This window comes from Dasypus novemcinctus, chromosome 2 (assembly GCF_030445035.2).
Source record: "Dasypus novemcinctus isolate mDasNov1 chromosome 2, mDasNov1.1.hap2, whole genome shotgun sequence".
Lineage (NCBI taxonomy): Eukaryota > Metazoa > Chordata > Mammalia > Cingulata > Dasypodidae > Dasypus > Dasypus novemcinctus.
Window position 1 is genome coordinate 82098381 of NC_080674.1, and position 20639 is coordinate 82119019.

A 20639-nucleotide genomic window follows, 5' to 3' on the forward strand; every position below is an offset into this window, starting at 1 on the left:
GGCTTTCCTCACGGGCACACTCCTTGCGCATGGGGCTCTCACGCGGGGGACACCCTTGCGTGGCACGGCACTCCTTGCGCGCATCAGCACTGCGCATGGCCAGCTCCACACGGGTCAAGGAGGCCTGGGGTTTGAACCGCAGACCTCCCATGTGGTAGACGGACGCCCTAACCACTGGGCCAAAGTCCGTTTCCCTTGTTAAGTTCTTGTACTTCTTGTAGTGTCAGTGCAGTTTGTGCATTTCTAAGAATTTGTCCATTTCATCTAGGTTGTCTAGTTTGTTGGCATACAGTTTCTCATAATACCTTATGATCTTTTTTATTTCTGAGGAGTCAGTTAAAATTTCCCACCTTTCTTTTCTGTTTTTATTTATTTATTTTCTTTGTTAGTCTAGATAAGGATTTACCTTATTTCTGCTGTAATCTTCATTATTTCCTTCTGCTTGATCAGGGAATGGTTTGCTGTTCTTTTTCTAATTTCTCCAGTTGTTCACTTAGATCTCTGATATTCTTTTTTTTTTTAAATATTAGCACTATAAATATCTCAGCACCGCCTTCACTGTATCCCATAGGTTTTTTAACTTGTGTTTTCATTTTCATTAATCTCAATATATTTACTAATTTCACTTGTAATTTTTTCTTTGACCCACTGATTATTTAGGAGTATGTTGTTCAGCCTCCACACATTTATTTGCAAATTTACCTCTTTCCTGCCTACTATTAATTTCCAGTTTCATTCCATTATGATCTGAGAAGGTGCCTTGTATAATTTCAATTTTTTAATATTTTTTGAGACCTGCATTGTGACCTAACATGTGGTCTATACTGAAGAAAGATCCAAGAGCTCTTGAGAAGAATTTATAACCTGCTGAGTTTGGGTGCAACATTTTGTATGTCTGTTAGGTCTAGCTCATGTATCATATTGTTCAAGTTTTGTTTCCTTCTTAATCTTCCATCTAGTTGTTCTATCTGATGATATGGGTGGGGTGTTGAAGTCTCCCACTACTATTGTAGAGATGTCTATTTCTCCCTTCAATTTTGCCAGTTTGCCTCATGTATTTTGAGGCACCTTGGTTAGGTGCATAGATATTTAAGACTTATTTCTTACTTGTGGATTATTCTTTTTATTATACATAAAGGCCTTCTGTATCTCTCATAACTTTTTTGCATTTAAAGTCTGTTTTGTCTGATATTAGTATAATTACCCTTCTCATTTTTGGTTACGTTTATGTGGAGCATCTTTTTCCAGCCTTTCACTTTCAGCCAGTTTGTATTGCTGGGTATAAAATGAGTCTATTGTAGAGAAGTAGATTTGGCTCAACTGATAGAGTATCCGCCTACCATATGGGAGGCTCAGGGTTCAAACCCAGGGCCTCCTGACCCATGTGGTCAGCTGGTCCATGTGCAGTGCTGATGCACGCAAGAAGGGCCGTGCCACACAGGGGTGTACCCTGTGTAGGGGAGCCCCACGTGCAAGGAGTGCACCTTGCATGAAAAAAGTATAGCCTGCCCAGGCCTGGCACCGTATACACGGAGAGCTGATGCAGCAACATGATGGAACAAAAGAGACACAGATTCCCAGTGCAGCCTACAAGAATGCAAGCCAACACAGAAGAACATGCAGTGAATGGACACAGAGAGCCAGTGAAAGGACACAGAGACTGGACAATGGGGGGGGGGGGGGGGGAAGGGAGAGAAAAAAAAATAATAAATCTTTAAAAAATAAATAATTTGAGTCTAGTAGGCAGCATATGGATGACTCATGTTTATCTATTCTGTCAGCCTATATTTTTTTGACTGCAGAGTTTAATCCATTTACATTCAATGATATTACTGTAAATGCATTATTTACTTTCACCATTTTATTCTTTTGTTTTCATATGTCATATCTTACTTTTGTCTGTCTTTTTACTCTTTTGGTTATACTTTCTGCTATTCTTGTCTTCTATAATCGCCCACAAGCCTCTCTCTACCGTCTTCTTTCAGGTTGTAAGCCTCCCTTTAACATTTCCTGCAAGGTGGATTCTTTTTTACAAACTCTCTTAGTTTCTGTTCATTTGTGAATATTTTAAACTCATCTTCATTTTTGAAGGACAATTTTGCTGGATAAAGAATCTCAGCTGGCAGTTTTTCTCTTTCAGTAGCTTAATTGTATCATACCACTGTCTTTTCACCTCTGGTTTCTGATAAGAAATCTACACTAAGTCTTACTGGGCATCCCTTGTATGTGGATCATTTGCTTCTCTTTATTTTTGACGTTTGACATTCTGAGTAGTATGTGTCTTAGAGTAGGTTATTTGTATTTATTCGGATTGTGGTATGCTATGCTTTGTGGACATGTAAGTTCATTTCTTTCAAGAGAGTTAGGAAATTTTCAGCTATTATTTCCTCAAATACTTTTTCTACCCCTTTTCCCTTCTCTTCTCCTTCTGGAATTTCTATGACATTTATGTTGTTGCATTTCATCTTATCATACAACTCCTTGAGCTCCTGGTCAATTTTTTCCATTCTTTTCTCTCTGCTCTTTTTTCTCTTCAATTTCAACTATTATATCTTTGGTATCATTTATTCTATCATTTTGGGTCTGCAGGTGTACGCCTCTAATGTATTTTTATCTCATCTATAGTGTCTTTCATTCCCATGAGCTCTGTTACATTACTATTTCAGTTTTCAAATCTTCTTTGTGCTCGCTCAGTGATTTCTTGATGTCCTTCATCTCTTTAGCCATATTGTCTTTCAAGTCATTAATTTGATTTTGGAAATCTGTGTGCATCTCTGTGATTAGTTGTCTCAAATTGTGTCACTTCCGGGGGTTTGATGTATTTCTTTTCTTGGGCCATTTCTTCTATTTTTTTAGGATGGCTTGTAATTTTTTGCTGACACTTAGGTATCTGATTAAGACAGTGAGTTTACTCGGATGCTCCATTTTTCTTTCTCTTGTAGGGATTTAGTTTTAGGAGGCTGTGTATTACTGCTATTCTTTGATTCTTAGTTTAACCTGATCTAGGTCTTTTGGATTGTCCCTGTAATTTGCTCAAATTTGGGCCCTGGACCCAGTAATGGGTTGTATACCAATTTCTAAGTGAAAGTAAAGGAGGTTGTATTGGCTGGAAAAAGCCACTCTTATTTACTTTTTTTTTTTTTTAAAGATTTTATTTATTTATTTCTCTCCCCTTCCCCACCCCCCCGACCCTGGTTGTCTGTTCTCTGTGTCTATTTGTTGTGTCTTCTTTGTCTACTTCTGTTGTCAGTGGCACGGGAATCTGTGTTTCTTTTTGCTGCGTCATCTTGTTGTGTCAGCCCTCTGTGTGGGTAGTGCCATTCTTGGGCAGGCTGCACTTTCTTTCGTGTTGTGCGGCTCTTCTTACAGGGTGCACTCCTTGTGCGTGGGGTGTGGGGCTCCCCTACGCGGGGGCCACCCCTGCGTGGCACAGCACTCGTTGCGCGTATCAGCACTGCATATGGGCCAGCTCCACATGGGTCAAGGAGGCCCTGGGTTTGAACCGTGGACCTCCCATGTAGTAGACGGACGCCCTAACCACTGGGCCAAGTCCATCGCCTCTTATTTACTTTTAATTTCCTCCCTTCACTTACTAGGTTTGCCAGCAGATGGTGCTCTTTGGCAGCCCTCTCAAAGTCTGAATGGAATGTTTGCGGCAACAAGGACCAGATCAACAAGATAGAGGATAGTGCCTGGACGCTAAGAGTCTCCACGCAAATTCTCAGAGTTCTCCAACTTCTGCTGGCAGCCTTCTCCAATCTCCCAGGTAGGGAATAATTCCACTCCCCTCTGCGTCCTCAACAACCAGTCCCGATTAGTAGAGAGGGAGATTGAGAAGGTTGAGTCTCTTCAGTCCCTTGCTGGCTCCCAAGGTAAACAATGGTACAGGCCCACTTGGCCTGGAAGGGCTTGTGGGACACAGCATAGCAAATTTGTGGGTCAAAAGCTGAGTCTACCTCAAGCTGCTCCCATCTCTCTTCTTTCCGGGGGGAGGTGGATCCCTGTGGCCCCTTTTGTTTGTAGCTGCTGGCCCTGAGGCCTGAGAATTCAAGAGTGTCTATTAGGGTGGAAGAGGATGACAGTAGTTGCAGCTGCTGCTATTAACTCACAGTTTTACTGTTGCAATTCTTTTCCTTTGCTCTTCTCTCTTCTGGGTGGTGTCCAAGACCCTACAAGATTTTTTCCAGGACATTTCTGCCCGTCCTCTAGCTATTTTTCTGGGAGGAGAGAGCCCTGTGTGTTTCTAGTCTGCCATCTTCTCGGAAATCTAAGAAGCTTCTCTTTTAATATTTACCTATCACCTGCCACCCTTCCCCTCTACTAGAATGAAAGCTCCGGGGGAGCAAGGACATCATCTGTGTTGGTAACACGTTTCCCTGTGCCTAAAACAGTGCCTGATGCTAAAAACAAATATCATTGAATGAATTAATTACTACTCTTACTGATTTCTGTTAAATAATTAAAACCTGATCATTTCTAATTTTATTTAAGCAGATTTCTAAAAATTTCTATATAATTTGTCTATAAGACACATTGCTACTCTTGAAAACACATAATCTTTTTTTTTTATAATTATTAAGCAGTATATCCAAAGAAATGCTTCAGATTAATTAACAGTATTTTACTTACTCTGGGAGAAGTTTATATTTCTCTAGATCAATTTCTGGAAAAAATGTGTCACATTCAAATTCTTGCATGATCCTCGTCACAAACAGTCTAATATGGCCTGGCTGATTCATGGCTTCCTTTGAAATAAGACAAAAGTCTTTAATTTCCTTATTTAATTTGTGTCAAAAAAATGTTTGCTTGAATTATATTGTTAAGTCTGTACTAGGTATAAAAGACATAATTTGCTACCCCTAAAACATACTATTTAAATATTCTATTCTTTAATTTGGCACCCTGGAGGGGTTACCTTAGTTAAGAATAATAATAATCCCTACCAATAATTATGAGAGTGAACTTAAATATATTATATATAATGTAATTTGATTATAAGAACACCCTTTTAATATAAACATTGTTTAGTATTTCTTTGGCTGTTGTTTTAGCAACTCAGCTCCCAAAATAATCTATTACTCTTCCCAGAAAAATTTACACATTAATATGGATAGTATAATTCATGAAGCCTTGACTCCTGAAATCCCTCTGGACAGTTAGTACATTTATTTACATATAATCTAGTAATGCTTTCACTTCTCAGGAAATAGTTACAATGCTAAGTAGGGTAATTTATTCTGCCTCTTGTTGCTAATGACTATACTTGGCCTTATGCTTTAATGAATGTTCTGACTACTGTATGTAGTACAGTAGTTACTACAGAAAAAACTGCCCCAAAACCATTATCTTAACAATTCTAATAAAAAGTTATGAATCCTAATTGCAATGCCAAAAAAAGTGATAGCCCTTGATCTTCAAATAGCTTATAGGATAAAAAGAATAATCTCTGGTGTTTGCAATCCCTAAAATTCCAAATAAGGGTCTAGAGCAAATTTTGCTTTTTAATCCTACAGTTTATATTAAGTCATTTACTCTCTTGTCTAAACCAAATAAATATTCTACCAATTCTTACTATAACAAACATTAGAAAACTGAATAGGAATGAATAGGATTAATCACAGGAGCATTTGAAGTTATATATCAAAGCTGATGATAAGAGAAGCAAATTTTTTCTGTAAGGGCCAGATGGTATATTAGACTTTGCTGGCCATACAGTTTTTTACTCTGCCTTGTAGGAAAAAGTAGGCAGAGATAATGCTAACTGAATGGGTTTGGCTGTATTCCAAAGAAACTTTATTTACAAAACATGCTGGTGGGCTCATCTGGCCCCTGGAAGGATAAATCTGAATTGATCTACAAACTTTTGCGATGCAAAGTAGGCAAAACTATTATCTGAAGTTTGGGACAATTCCCTATTATTTATATAAATACAAAGATATATCAAATTATGTAAAAAAAATTGTTTAGAGGATATATTTTCAAGTGACTATGTGACAGAATCATTCATAATGTGCTAAGTACTGAATAAAATAACTTGTTTTCTTAGAAATTCATAGTCCTTTGAAAAGATAAAAAATATCTCTTTCTCCATTACAAATGGGGAAAATAAAAGGTTGTAGAAAAAGGAACCTAAGAAATGACAGTTCTTATAATCCCACCTAGGAGCACAGTGTTGTTCTTTCTAAAATAATTTCAACATATGTTTGTTACCCCACAACCTCTAGAAGGGTAGAGGCTGCTATTTTTTTCTCCCCATGAATGTTAATCTTTCATTAGTGTTTTAAAAGGGCCAAGGAATTTTATTCATAATCCTCAATAAAGCTAGAAGTCATTTGGTATCAAGAAAAAGGAGTATTTTCTCTTTTATATACCAATTGCACTTATGATATAAAAAAGTTTCTTTTGATTAAAGTCTAATATTTTTAAGGTTCAGACTATGGGTTATGGTTTTCTAACTTTTAATGGCAGGAAGATGAAAGAAAGCAGAGTAAAGCATTTCTTTATATTTACAGATTACTTACCTTATAAACAGAACTGCCTCCCACTATCCAAATCATGTCTACTTTATCTGCTAATTCTGGTTGCTCAATAAGTTTTAAGGCATCGTCCAGACTTTTCGCAAGAAAATGAGCTCCTTGGGGGGGTTCCCTAAGGTTAAAATAAACAACACACATACCCTAATATTTATTTTTGTAAACCCATAACATTTATCAAATAATTTGAATAGGAAGCAGTGGTTATAAAACTAAAATGATCATAAATATGCATCCTTTCAGTAAAAAGCACATAACACTAATATTAGTTATAGCCAATATAAAATATTATCCAAACATGTTTATCTATTGTTCATAATCAAACCCCCCCCCCCAAAAGTGTGATTTTGAGATATATGTAGTGAAAAAAAATCAGTACAGTAGTTTTCTCTGAAGGGCTGGGGGGTAGAGGGCTAGGAAAGGGCATGAGGGAACTTTCTGGGAATGAGGGTAATGTTCCCTATCTTGATGGGTTTGGGTTATATAGGTTGTATACCTGTCAAAACTTAGGAAATGCACACTTAAGACTTGTGCATTTCACTGTATGTAATCTTTACCTCAAAAGAAAAGAAATATGGACCTCTAGTTAATGATGTATGCTGAAAGTGTTTAGGGGGAAGTACACTAATACTAGCAATTTATGTTGAGATGCATAAAAAGAATAAGACAGTGATTGATAAAAATATAAAATGTTACGACACAATCTAGATGGTGGGAACATTAACTGTAAAATTCTTTCTGTGTACATTCCACAATTTTTATGATAAAATGTTGGAAAAAGTGATGCTTGAATGATTGTTGGAAAGGTTTGGAATGATAATCCAATTGTTAGTCATTGGCTAGTCCAATCTAGTGTAATCCCCTTTTTAGAGGAGAAAACATGAGAAACTATGCTTTCACAGTAATTAGAGACAGTATAGAAATCATAATTTGATGTCAAGTTCTTGGCCTGATGCTTTAAAAAAAATTACACATGTGGCTTTGAACCAGTAGTAGCTAAAACAAAATCTTGATTAGTCAGGACCTAATGGGATTATTCCTTCTCTTGGCTGCCTCCTCCCTCCCTTTCTTTATGTCTAGGATGACTGAAACAGAGTCAAGTCTGGTTTTAGTAATGAGGATGTTGAAAATATGTACTGAAGTTTGGCCTGATGGGGATGGGAAGAATGAAAAGTGGTGATTTAGGAACTGACATCATGAGAAAAACTGGAAGGGCTTCCTAGAAATTGGTGGGTAATGAAGAGTAATATGATTTAGAAGGATGAATAAATGGTTGGGGTGGACTTCAGAGAAAGGGGACAATAATTTTATGAAGACTATGGAAAAATGATAGGAAAACAGCGCAAGGTACTAAGTAAGGTAAGGATGAGGGGTTAAGTAGTCAGTGGTCACACAGATGAGAAATGGTGAGCTGGGATTTGAACTCCAGCAATTTAACTTTGGAGACTGGGCTGTAGCTTGTTACATGTACAAAAGATATTTCAGCTGGTGGCCATGAGTTACAGGTCTGTCGGATTCTAGTCCACTTAGATCTTTGGATGGTGGGGCCTGGGTTAGGCAAAGCCCTCTGGACCAGGATCCTTTAGTTTCAAGCAGTCTCATCTAAATTCTCCTAGGTTGTCATGTAAAAACCAGAATTCAGAGATATGTCCAATTTAAGAATTTTCATACTCAGTTTTAAAAAATGTGATTTTCAACAATTAAAAACTAGTTCAGGGCGGCGGACTTGGCCCAGTGGTTAGGGCATCCGTCGACCACATGGGAGGCCCGCGGTTCAAACCCCGGGCCTCCTTGACCCGTGTGGAGCTGGCCCATGTGCAGTGCTGATGCGCGCAAGGAGTGCTATGCTACGCAGGGGTGTCCCTGCACAGGGGGAGCCCCACACGCAAGGAGTGTGCCCCGTAAGGAGAGCTGCCCAGCGCGAAAGAAAGTGCCACACACATGGAGAGCTGACACAACAAGATGACGCAACAAAAAGAAACACAGATTCCTGTGCCGCTGACAACAACAGAAGCGGACTAAGATGATGCAGCAAATACACACAGAGAACAGACAACCGGGGTGGGGGGAGAAGGGGAGAGAAATAAATAAATCTTAAAAAACAAACAAACAAAAAACTAGTTCAGGGAAGTGGTTATGGCTCAATCAGTTGGGCTCCTGTCTACCATATGGGAGGCCCTGGGTTCGCGTCCTGTGGGCTCTTTGTGAAAGCAGGCTTGCCTGCACGTGCTGCAGAGTGTTGCCTGGCCCACAAGCGCCACGGAGAGCCGACTCAGCAAGGTGATGCAAAAAAAAGGGAGATAAAGCAAAAACACAGAAGAGCGCACATCAAATGGACACAGAGAGCAGACAACAAGCAAGCTGCAAGGGGGGGGGTGAAGGAAATAAATAAAATTAAAATACAAACACAGAAGAATGCACAGTGAATTGACAGAGAAAGCAGACAGCAAGCAAAAAGTTGCAAAGGGGGGCAGAAATGGACAGACTCTCAAAGGAAGACTGAACTTGATTCAGATATCTAAGATCTTGAAGGGATCAGATTAGAACTAATAAATTTGGGAAGCGGATGTGGCTCATATGATAGAGCTTCCACCTACAATATGGGAGGACCTGGGATCAATCCCTGGGGACTCCTGGTGAAAAAGAAGAGGAAGCATGCCTGTGTGGTGAGCGGGTGCCCGCATAGTGAGCCCAAGTGGCCAGTGCCTGCACAAGTGAGTAACGCACAAGATAATGACACATCAAAAGAGAGACTAGGGGACAGTCAAGGTGAAGCACAGCGGAAACCAGGAACTGAGGTGGTGCAATTGACAGGGAACCCCTCTCCATATCAGAGGTCCCCAGAATCGAATCCTGGTGAAACCTAGAGGAGAGAAAATGAGAAGAGAAGGCCACATAGACAGCAAAAACAGCAGGGCAGGAGAGGAAGGGGGGAAAATAAGTAAGTCTTAAAAAAAAAAAAAGAATTGGAAAGAGGTGTTAATATTAAAAAAAAAAAACAAAACAAACTAGTTCAACACAGTGAACCCTGTTGTAAATGCTGAACTATGGCTGATAGACTGCTGTATTTTTTATTTTTCTGTAAACTGACAATTTCTCTAATTAAAAAAAAAAACTAGTTGAGGTAGGGTTCATCCTCATAATGGGATACAATGTAGCTACTAAAACTGATATTTACAGAAATGCATTTAAAAAATATATCAAATAGGGGGAAAAGGGCCAATTACAAAGTGGCATTATGCGAGATAATCCTCTTTTTTAAACCACCCATGGATCATTCATGAAAATTTCTGAACCGCTGCTTTGCTAGGAGATAGGCTGGTTGCTGGTTAACAGAGATGGGGGAAAAATACATTTTCTGCATTCAAAAATATTGTAATGGCAGCTGAGAAATATGGAAAGGACCCACAATTGGGATGTACAGATGATGTCAGAGGCACAGAGGTGGTGCATCAGCTGGGGCAGGGTAGCAAATTAGGTGATCCTTGAAGCATATGATTCCTTAGCTATGTCTCAGAGGAGGAGGGAAAAAACATGCAAAAGAAATGATGGACTATAGATATTAATGAGGGTTATTAAAGTTATTTAACATAAAAAAAGCTCTGAGAAAGTTGAGGGGAGAAGAAAATCTGTGAATTTTAAAATACCAAAGGGTTGGACAAGGTTTTAAGGACAAAAAAATGGACTCAAGAAAAAAGGAGGGTTGATTTAGAAAGGAGGGGAGTTTTTTAGGCTCAGGATTGACAAGAAGGAAGAGCAAAGTTATATGTTACGGTGAAAATGAGAGGAAATATTTATCTCTTAAATATTTTCTATAAGCTATAAGGCAAGGGTATTTTTGCTACAGTAGCAGGGTTTAGAGGAGTAGGAACTGATATCTGTAGGTTATCTTCTGTATGCCCAACACTTTGCATATAAAATTTCAATTAATCCTAAAAATCACCCAAAGTAGCAGTCATTATTAATCTCATTTAGCAGGTAAGGAAATTGAGGCTCAACAAGGAAATCTGCAGAAGTCACAATGTTAAATGTAGGAGGAAGGTATTAGAAGCCAAGTCAGTCTTTGCTATGCCAAATGTGTGAGCAGTGGTGAGAGAACCACAGATTTAGGAAGAGGAGAGTGTGGAGAAAATATTTTTAGAAATTAGATATCACGCAGATTAAGACAGTTTACAATATCTTACATCAAAAAGGTAATTTCGGATTTTCTAAAGACACTGCCAAAGCTGCAGCATTGCAGTAAATCCATTTTTGTTCTTTCCAATGACTTTTAACAGCTTTACCGATATATAAATCATATATTTCATATAAATCACATCATTTTAAAGTGTGCAATGCAGTGCTTTTTAGTATATTTAGTCAATTTTCCAACCATCACCACTATCTGATTTTGGAACATTTTCATCACCCCAAAAAGAAACCTTATACTCACCAGCAGTCTTTCCCCACTTCTCTCTCCCTCTGCCCAGCCTGTGGCAACCAATAATCTTTCTGTCTCCATGGATTTGCCTATTCTGGACACTTGATATAAATGGAATCGAGTGGCCTGTTGTGACTGGCTTCTTTCACTCAGTGTGTTTTCAAGGTTCATCTATGTTGTTGCATTTATCAATACTGCAATCCTTCGTACGGTTGAATAGAATTCCACTATACTGTGGAATATACAGGATATATCATATTTTGTTTCTTCTTTCATCAGCTGACAGACATTTTGGTTATTTCCACCTTCTGGCTATTATGAATAAGGCTGTTATAAACATTTGTGTACAAGTTTTTTGTGGTCATGTTTTCATTTCTCTCTGGTATATGCCTTGGAGTAGAACTGCTGGGTCATATGACAACTATGTTTAACATTTTAAGGAAATGCCAAACTTTTCTAAATGTAGCTGCATAAAATTTTTTTAAAGCTGCAACTTGAATGTCTAAAAGGATTTGGAAGAACATTTTTGTTCTATATCTAAGGAAATAGTTCCTCAAAATAATTAGTGTCTGTCTGCAAATTTTGGGGTTACTTCTTGAGGGTTCAGTTTCTTCTTAGATTTGTGAGAGTGGTAAAAAAACTGAGTATCTCTAAAAGACTTGCATAAGAAATACTGATTTACATGTGTAAACCTCTTCCTTTTTATGCAGGACCAGTGAGTGCTTGGCACACAGTAGATGTTAGTATATGTGTAGAAATGACCAGCAAGAAGGGAAGCCAAAGGTAAGGTAAAAAACAAACTAAATTTTTTTTACTAATTGATATTCCTATTTCCCTGGCATGCTTGACAATGAAGACTAAGTTTTTTTTGCCTTAAGACAAAAAGGGAAATACACCAATAGATGTTATATATAAATACATAAGAAGCAACTAAACCCAATTCATACACCACAGGGGGTCATAAAGAAGAAATTAGACATCATTTGAGGATAATTGCTGGCTCAACTGAACATCTCTCCCACTGAGATTTCTTTGTTCGTTTTATCCCAAGATTGTCATAAATAAACTTGAGTAGTACTCAAGAATGTTATTAAAGAGTCTCTAGGAATGGCAATATAGTCTGTAAATTTGGATTCTACCAAATAAAGAGATAATCAGAACCTCTTAGCAATCTGGAAAAATAAAAGTGTGAAGATTGAGGCAGATGGCAAGATGCACATTAACATACTCCCCATCATCCAAAGGCAATCAATGTAAATATTCTGGTACACTTTCTTCCAGATGTTTACCTATACCATTCTAGAAGGGATTTAGGGGAAAAAAACAAAAAATAAAAACAACAGAAAAATGATGTGAGCCTGTAGCAGTTTGATATTGTTTATGAATTCCAAAAATAGCCCTTGCTATTGATATCCTCAATCAAGAACACAGAAGTAGATACACAGAAGAACACGGAGGAAGACTGACACTCCATGGACACAGCAGAGATGCCAGGAAGAGAGATGAACCATTATCCTGATAGTTTACAGCTAACTTTGTGAAGACACCAGAGCAGCTAAGCCCAGAGAGAAATGAGCCCTACGGCAGCCTAAAGCTGATATTGGAAGAAGGTGGACCCACAGAGAGTTAAAAGAGGAAGGCTGAACCCTCACAGACAATGCCCGCCTTCTTGCTTCAACACGTGGCAAGACTTTGGGTGAGGAAATACATCTTATGGGGCCTTGAATTGGACTCTTTAGGGCCTTGTAGCTATAAGCTTTTACTCCAAATAAATACCCTTATAAAAGCCAATGGATTTCTAGTACTTTGCTTTAGCACCTCTTTGGCTTACTAGTATCTTCTACTGCTTCTGCTTCTCTGGTTGGACCTGACTGATACACATGGGAAAAGAATATTCTGGCTTCTGTTCTTAAGCAAATAGTGCCCTAGAATTCTGCATTACTTTTTTCCTTTGTATTACATTTATAAGTGCAAAGATGGGTGGTTAACATGCCAATTCCAAACTTTTCTTTAAGGTATTAGGTCAGGCACCCCATCTGCTCTCCTCCAAATCAGGAAGTAATTTTAGTGGGTTAGGACTAATATTTAAAAAAAAAAAGAGGAAAGAAACAAAATAGAACAGAAATCAGGGTATACCACATGTGGAGTAAATAACATGGAAGCAGCGACTAAGGTTTTCAAGGACCTTCAAACCACTGCAATTGACTGCTTAGGCAGTTTTCAAGCTATTAAGGCCCTCTCTGCACCCCCACCTCACTCCCCAAGGCATTTCCTGGTGCTAGGAACCATTCACTAGAATGCTAGAATGGAGGGCAGGAAAATTCTTAGCAGAGCCAAACGGAGCCACTCTCTTCCTTCCAGGGTCCCTAGGATCATTTCAACACTCTGAAATTTTTACCTTGAGACACAGGGTAAAGAACATAAATATAAAGCATTATTTGGGTACTGTGGTTAAATGGGAATAGTAAAGCACACCATTTTGACCAGTTAGCATTTAGGGCTGGTCCCAGAGAAAGGATAACCTTTTAATTTTTGCAAGTCATAAAACATACATTTTGATTTTATGTGGAATTAAAAAGAGGTATTGATTACATTGTACTATTTGGGCCTATTGAATAAAGGTTCAAAAAAACTTACAAATCTGTTACCAAAGTGAGATTTTAATGTGTAATGTAACATTTCAAGGTAATGAAATCAATTAATCACTTAAGTACTAGAGACTGTTTTTTCATTTTTTCATAATCATCTTTATGATGTTATGCAGCTTCATCAATAGTTACTTTCACACTCTTTCTTTCATTTTACCATACACTGACTTTAAGAAATGAGACATGATTTTCGTGTGATCAATTTAAAATATTTATGGTACTTACCTGAGTTCTCTACTGAGAACTATATTAATTCTGTCCTTTAAAGGTCGATTTTTCTCAGGAATGGAGAACCAGGTCTTTCTACCCATAATCACCAAATTCTGTTTACCTATATCACAAAGGATAAGAGTGTTTTGGAAATATATATATGCTTCATATATATTGATATACATAAACACACAGGTGATTGTTATAATGACATCTAGTGGATCTGCTTTAAAAAATTAAAATTTAAAAAAGCTTTTCTAAAATTTATATTTATCACTCATTACCTAAACATAGTACCTACTTTTCCTTTTGGCTTTGTCCAATTTACAGCATATATATATATATGGTTCTAGTCAATTGCAAAGATTCTGGGCCAAACCGCTCAGGTTGAATACATTCTGTCATCTACTAGCCTTTGACTTTAGGCAAGTCACGTTCATCCCCTGCACTTAACTTTCCTTATCTAGTAAACAGGGATAACTAGTTTTCTATTTGTAGGTTATTAAATACATAGAGCAATGTTCAGCATCTAATAAGTACTATTATAAGTGTTTGATATAATAGTATTACTCATATTTGTATACTTTGTAGATGTAATCATGTACATAAAATGGCTGCTTAATATTTCACTCAACTTAAAACACTTCTAACTATGATTCATCCTTTTCTTTCAAGTATTTCTATAGAAGCGTTATACATATAGCTTCCATTTCTGGTTTAATTGGTTAGGAGTAAAAATCTTGAGTCAGATATATGGATCAAAGGAAAAGATTTCTGATACCTATATGTTCTGACAGACCACTGAAAGCAGTGCATGTGTCTGTTTTCTTAAATAATTATCATTAGTTTTTTAAAAATAATTTAAATAAGAACTTTAACATTACATATTATATGTTGTAGCAGTTTGATATTATTGATGAATTCCAAAAATATTGGATTATGTTTGTAATCTAACCTGTACCTGGGCATGACCGAGGGAGAGTAGGGCATTGAGTCCCAACCCCTTGGTGGGTGGGGATTCACAGATAAAAGGCATGGCAAAGGGGGTTTTCTGATGGAGTTTTGATGTTAGAGTTTGATGCTGAAGATTTAAGCTGGAGCCCCAGGAAGTGAGCAAGCAGAGGAAAGAGAAGCCAGCACCAGGAAGGAACGAACCTTGAACCCAGAGAAATGCAAGCCCCAGGAACGTAGGAAACAAGGAAGCCTGAACCCTCGCAGACTTTGGCAGCTATCTTGCTCCAGACAGGCTTTGGTGAGGGAAGTAACTTAGGCGTTTGGCCTGGTTATCTGTAAGCTCCTATGCCACATAAATACCCTTTATAAAAACCAACCAATTTTTGGTATTTTTGCATCAGCACCCCTTTGGCTGACTAATACATATGTGTACTGCATGTACTCACTTTCAATGAGTGTTCATGATGATGTTTTAGGGATTCAATAAGGAGATATCAACAATTAAAAATAGAACTAACCTGTGATAAATTATTCTGATGATGGAAATGGTACAGATTTGGCCTAACAACTAAGGTGAAGATATCAAGGGAAGGGCATAGGAGACATTAAAAAAAAAAAAAAGCCCAAGATATACTTGGTATCATTTCATTCATCCAAGAAACTGTTTACTGAAAACGAATCAAATGGGACAGGCACTGGATCCTCTTCCTATTATCAGACCACACTTGGGATTCTTGAGAGTGGTTGGTGTCAATTCTTTAGCTTCTGGCTCTTGTCATCCTGCCTCTACCAATGGCCTAAGTGCCACACCCAACGGCCTTCTATCTGTCCTGTTAAAGTTATATAGCATGTGCTGCTTTCGGACTTAGTGACCCTGTTTACTCAGTATTCTTCATCCAATGGCCAAAAAGAAACATGCCTCTTAGGTTTTAAATCAGGTATCTTCCCACTCCCATATTCTTTTCCTTGGTTATCTCTTCTCACCAATGGCTCAATTTATGTAGTTTCTTGTGGTGAAAAATTATCCTGGATGTCCTACACGCACCTCAAAAAGCATCACCATCACAAGTGCCTTCTCTCCACTTCTTTATTCCCCATGTCACTCAGACACTTAAACCTCAAAATCTGTGAGTTCATCCTTGACGCCTTCCAGCATCACTTTTAATTCCATTTCCAACTCTAGGATCACATAACCGTTTTTAAAATTTTCATTTTCTCCTCTTCACTGCCCTCTTCAGGCCTTATTTCTACCAGTGGATATTCCTAAGGCCTCCTCTGGTCTCCTTTCCAGACTCTAATTTCCACCAAAGCCTCTACGTCTTACAATTTTGTCCAATACCTGAATTTTATGCGCAAGCTATAATTTAAAGGGAATTTTTTTCAAAGAAAAAAAATCAAATGTTTGAGGAACCTGGTGAACTGCATGAAAACGCAAATTTGTTTTCAAACAAGACTTTCGGGAACCTCAAGTTAAAATATCCAACATTACCTTCTACTGAAGAGACCGTAGTCATTTTTTGGAAATACTTGTATTCATTCCTGTAAGTTAGAGAACACAGCGTTACTCAGAATATTATCCTGCGGGCCCAGCTCGTAACTCGCCGTGCAACCATGCGCTGGGGGTTTCCAGGGTTGGGACTTAGCTCTGGTCCAGAAAAAGACGTCTGGGGGCAGCAAGGATGGAACTGAAACCTACAGCTCGGGTCTCCTGATGCGGAAATAAGCACTGGCCCACCCCCTGTGGTAAGCTCAGGTCCGAAGTCCGACCCCATCCTCGAGTGGCGAGCCGGCCCGGCGCGTCCCCGCCCAGGTACCCTGATCTAGGGCAGCCCATGCCAACCTCGACTCCCCCGGCAGGTACCTGAGCGGGGGCCAGGGCATGTCTCCGTTCTTGCCGATGCCCATGTTCTGGGACACGGCGACAATGCAGTTTAGGGGACGAACCATGATAGCAGCAGCAAATTCCTCCGAGCTAGCTGGTCTCACCAGAACCCCCGGCCAAGCTAGGCGCGAAAACTGTGGTCACCCGCCCCTTCGGCCCCATTTGTGCAGACGAGGCTCCGCCCGCCGCCCCAACGCACGGCAGGGCCGCGACGTGCTCGCGCCCGCAGACGCCCGGAAACAGTGGTGGCGGGCTCGCGCTCCCGAGCCGGCCCTACTCCCGGCCACCGTTGCCGCCCTGCGATGCAGCGCCGTAAGCCTGCGTCTGGTGGCGCCGGTGCTGCTACCCCAGCTCCTGCAAGCCAAGCGGTTTTGAGCAGATTCTTCCAGTCTACGGGAAGCTTGAAGTCCACCTCCTCCCCTACGGGTGCAGGCGAGAAGGGGCACCCCGACTCTGCAGCGCCCCCAGCGTCCTCTTTCCCGCCTCAGTGGCCGCGGCACGGGGTGGGTGCAGTAGCAGAGGGGCGGGGTCAACGGGTGGGGGCGGGGCCTGGGGGAGGGGGAGATGCGCGAGAATCTGCGAGATGCTGGGAAAGAAAGGGGGCGGGGGGACGGGGTGGGCCGCCGGGGCGGAGAGGCTGGAAACTGGAAGCCGGGCCTGACCTCCTAGGTGCAGTTCAAAGTTTATCGTTTGTAGTTGAAGTGAATTGCCGCCTAGGTCGGTCACAGATGTTCTTAATGGTAGAGCTGAGGCAGGAACTCAAGGGCTCCTGACTACCATTTGATGCGGTTAGGGGCCCTGTGGGCAAGGGATACGTCTTTTAATCTTCCCGTTCTTTTTTTTTTTTTTTTTTCCTGGGTTGAGGGTTGACTTTATCCTTGAGTACTTACATGTGTTTGGTTAGGTAACTAGAAGAGAACTGCCATTAGGTAATTTTTAAAGCCACAGTATCATTGCTCATTATTTAAAGTGAGCACAGTTACAAGCAATAATGTGCAGTTCCCCGGTGACTACTCCACTTGCGGTTCAGATTGCCAAGTTTGATGTACAATTTGGGTGGATAAAGTTTCTTAACGCCATTGTAGTATGTCACCCGTCAGCGGAGTAAAATTAGTAAATTTTTTTCTTTTTAACTAGGGACACTACCGCAGAGCAGAAGGGTGAACCCTCATTGCGTGGTGGAGTGGTTAATGATACAGTATTTCACAAACTGAGGATGTAGAAAGGGATTGCAGACTGGCTGTTAGACACTTAGCAAACGTTAATGGTAATGACAGGGTGGGTGCTTTACAATCTTGTTTCCATCACTTAATTTTTTCCCCTAAAGTGACTGCTTCTCAACTGTTTCTGTTTTTGGGGGTGACCTATATTTTCATGAATTCACCAAGATTCCATTTTGCACCCACCGTGTAGAGGGTATCTGGAGAAGGCCTGAAGTAAGTGTTTTACAGGTTTGTGGCCAAAGAATAGCTCATAATCTTGTGGCATCTTTAGAGGGGAACATCTTTGGAGGTGGCATTGTTAGAGGTGAACATTTAAACATGAAACAGTTAAATTACAATGAGCATTTCAAAAATACTATTTATTTCTCCCCTACCCCCCTTGTTTGTGCTTGCTGTCTCCTCTCTGTGTCCATTCCCTGTCTGCTTGTCTTCTCTTTAGGAGGTAGCAGGAACCCAACCTGGTACCTCTCACGTGGGAGAGAGGCACTCAGTTGCTTAAGCCACCTCTGCTCCTTGCTTTGTTGTCTCTCATTGTGTTTCCTCTTTGTGTCTCTTGTTGAGTCAGCTCACTGCACCAGCTTGCTGTCTTGCTCATCTTCTCCAGAAGGTACATGGAACTGAACCCTGGACCTCCCATGTTGTAGACAGGAGCTCAATTGCTTGGGCCACAGCCACTTCCCCAAAATACTATTCTTTTATTACCTATTTGTCCCCTCTGATTTGCCTCTTCTAAATAGATAACAGTTTTTTCTTAAAGTATTTGATTTAAAATATGTAAGTTGTGTTATTTAAGTTACAGGAAGAAATGTAGCAGCCTTGTTTCCAATTAATTCTAGTAGGACTTGAGGTACTAGGACTCATGACCAGCCAGTCTCCATCTTGTCTTTGATAATGGTAGGAACAGTTCACCCATAGGCCTTTGCAGAGCTAAAAGCAGATGATTCTCTGAAGTGTGGATGGCAAGATCCTTGCTCTAACTCAGAAGTAAGCTTTAAATTCATAAACATCGTGCCTTGTGAATAGAGATAATATATTTTCTAACCTTCCTGGTATAGGCTGCAGATATTGACAGAAGTAAAAAAAGACCTCTGAAGAATGATGAACCTGCTAAAAAGAAAGCAAAGAAAGTCCAAGAAAAGGACGGAGGAAGTGATTTGGTAACACCTGGGAACCTTGGTGAGTTCTGGGACAATGAGTCTTTATTCTCACTAGTTATGTTAGTTTGCCAGGGCTGCTCTAACTGACACCTCAAAATGAATGTCTTAAATAGCAGAGATTAATTGACTCAGTTTTGGAGGCTAGAAGCCCAAAATCAAGGTTTCAGCAGGCCATGCTTTGTCCCAGAGTCTGTAATGGTCTGGTGCTAGCTTGCTGGCAGTCCTTGGAGTTCCTTGGCTTGTAGATACATCTCTGCCTCTATTAAATGGCAATCTCTCACTTTCTGTGGCTTCTATTCCTAGTTTCTGCTGACTCTGAGCCTGAATTTCCTCTACTCATAAGGACTTCAGTCATAATGGATTAAGACCTTCCTCATTCAGTTTTCGTTTCACGTTAAGTAACATCTTCAGAGGTTCAGTTGACAAATGGGTTCATTTCTACACCATGAGTAACCTTAACTAATAACATATTCAACAATCCTGTTTACAGGACAAAGGTTAGGACTTAAACATTCCTTTTGTGAGGGACATGATTCAATCTCCAACAACAGTTATGGCTCAGATATTCTTCCATCATTCCATAGAGGACAGAAGAGACTTTCTTTCTCTATTGTGGCCCAGTCTTTTATTTATTTCATTTATTTTTTATGAGGACAGGTACCCATTGTCCTGAGTGATGTGGTCTCCTTACAAATGACGGTAGTATGTGGAAGTGGATAGATAAGGATAGAACTGGAGGTTTGCAGTTTGGCTGTAGTTCTCCCAACTTTATTCTGTCTAGATATGTTTTTTTCCCTGATTATAAAAGTAAAACATTCTTGTTTTATAAAAATTTCAAACAGTTTAGAAATGTAGAAGATAGTCAAAGATCAAATAATCCCTCCCCTCAGTAATGTTTACTACTAATTGTTTGGGGGTACTATATCTTCTTCCATATTATTTTCAATTTATACACACATGCACACACATAGACCCTCAAATTAATTTACCAATGACAATAATTATTATACATTATAAAATAGTATTACACTACATATACTACTTTGCAATTAACACAACAGTTTTGAGAATTTTCAGTGTCAGGACCCATAGAAATCTACCTGTCCTTTTTTAGAATGGGGCTGCCCTTTTGCATGCTGAAAGATATTGCATGAAAACAACATTCTTGAGCTCTTGAATTTCTAGAGGTAGAGTTAGGTGCAGATATGTTTGAGCATGGTTGATGGGCAGATTTTTCTCTGTTGTTTTGTTGGTTTTTTTTTTTTGCCTCAGAATTTGTGATAAAGGATGAGGGGAAAAAATATGGTGAAGATAAAGAGACAAAGAAAAAAAAAGTTTCCGTTCAGTGAATCAAGCAAGTGAAATATCTGTTCTTCCTCAAAAGGCAAAATTTGGACTCAGGGTCAGCCCGAAAGCCTTATTATGAAATCACTACAGAAATGGGAATGTGTAACTAAGGGAGAAGATAAATCTGATAATATCCTTTTCCTCCTCTTGAAGGAGGCCTGAAAGGTGGCAAAACATGAGGACAGAATTTGGCATGTGTTAATGTTACATTTTTTAGGTCATCTATGTTTCTTTGCTTTGTTACTCCTGGACTTTTAGTTTGCTA

General features: G+C 39.5%; 2 protein-coding genes across 9 annotated transcripts in view; one reads left to right on the top strand and one right to left on the bottom strand.

The window, feature by feature from the left end:
* The window catches only part of DHFR (dihydrofolate reductase), a 29348-nt gene extending 12537 nt beyond the window's left edge, over positions 1 to 16811 (bottom strand). The window contains exons 1-5 of the mRNA XM_004455897.5: positions 16627 to 16811; positions 16255 to 16304; positions 13827 to 13932; positions 6522 to 6648; positions 4630 to 4745 (exon numbers count right to left, since the gene is read on the bottom strand). Of these exons, the coding sequence (XP_004455954.1) occupies positions 4630 to 4745; positions 6522 to 6648; positions 13827 to 13932; positions 16255 to 16304; positions 16627 to 16712 (485 nt within the window). The 5' untranslated portion in view covers positions 16713 to 16811. The remainder of the gene's footprint in view (positions 1 to 4629; positions 4746 to 6521; positions 6649 to 13826; positions 13933 to 16254; positions 16305 to 16626) is intronic.
* A 61-nt stretch (positions 16812 to 16872) lies between these two features.
* The window catches only part of MSH3 (mutS homolog 3), a 229016-nt gene continuing 225249 nt past the window's right edge, over positions 16873 to 20639 (top strand). For 2 of the 8 annotated variants that reach the window (XM_071208777.1, XM_071208782.1), the window contains exons 1-3: positions 17243 to 17316; positions 18061 to 18083; positions 18926 to 19046. Coding sequence is in view for 2 of the 8 variants with exons in the window: in XM_058275431.1 (XP_058131414.1) it covers positions 16950 to 17150; positions 18926 to 19046 (322 nt within the window). In the remaining 6 variants the exon portion in view is untranslated. Of the gene's footprint in view, positions 17151 to 17181; positions 17317 to 18060; positions 18084 to 18925; positions 19047 to 20639 lie in introns of those variants that run through there. The other 6 variants (XM_058275433.2, XM_071208780.1, XM_058275431.1 and 3 more) reach the window with 5 other exon arrangements.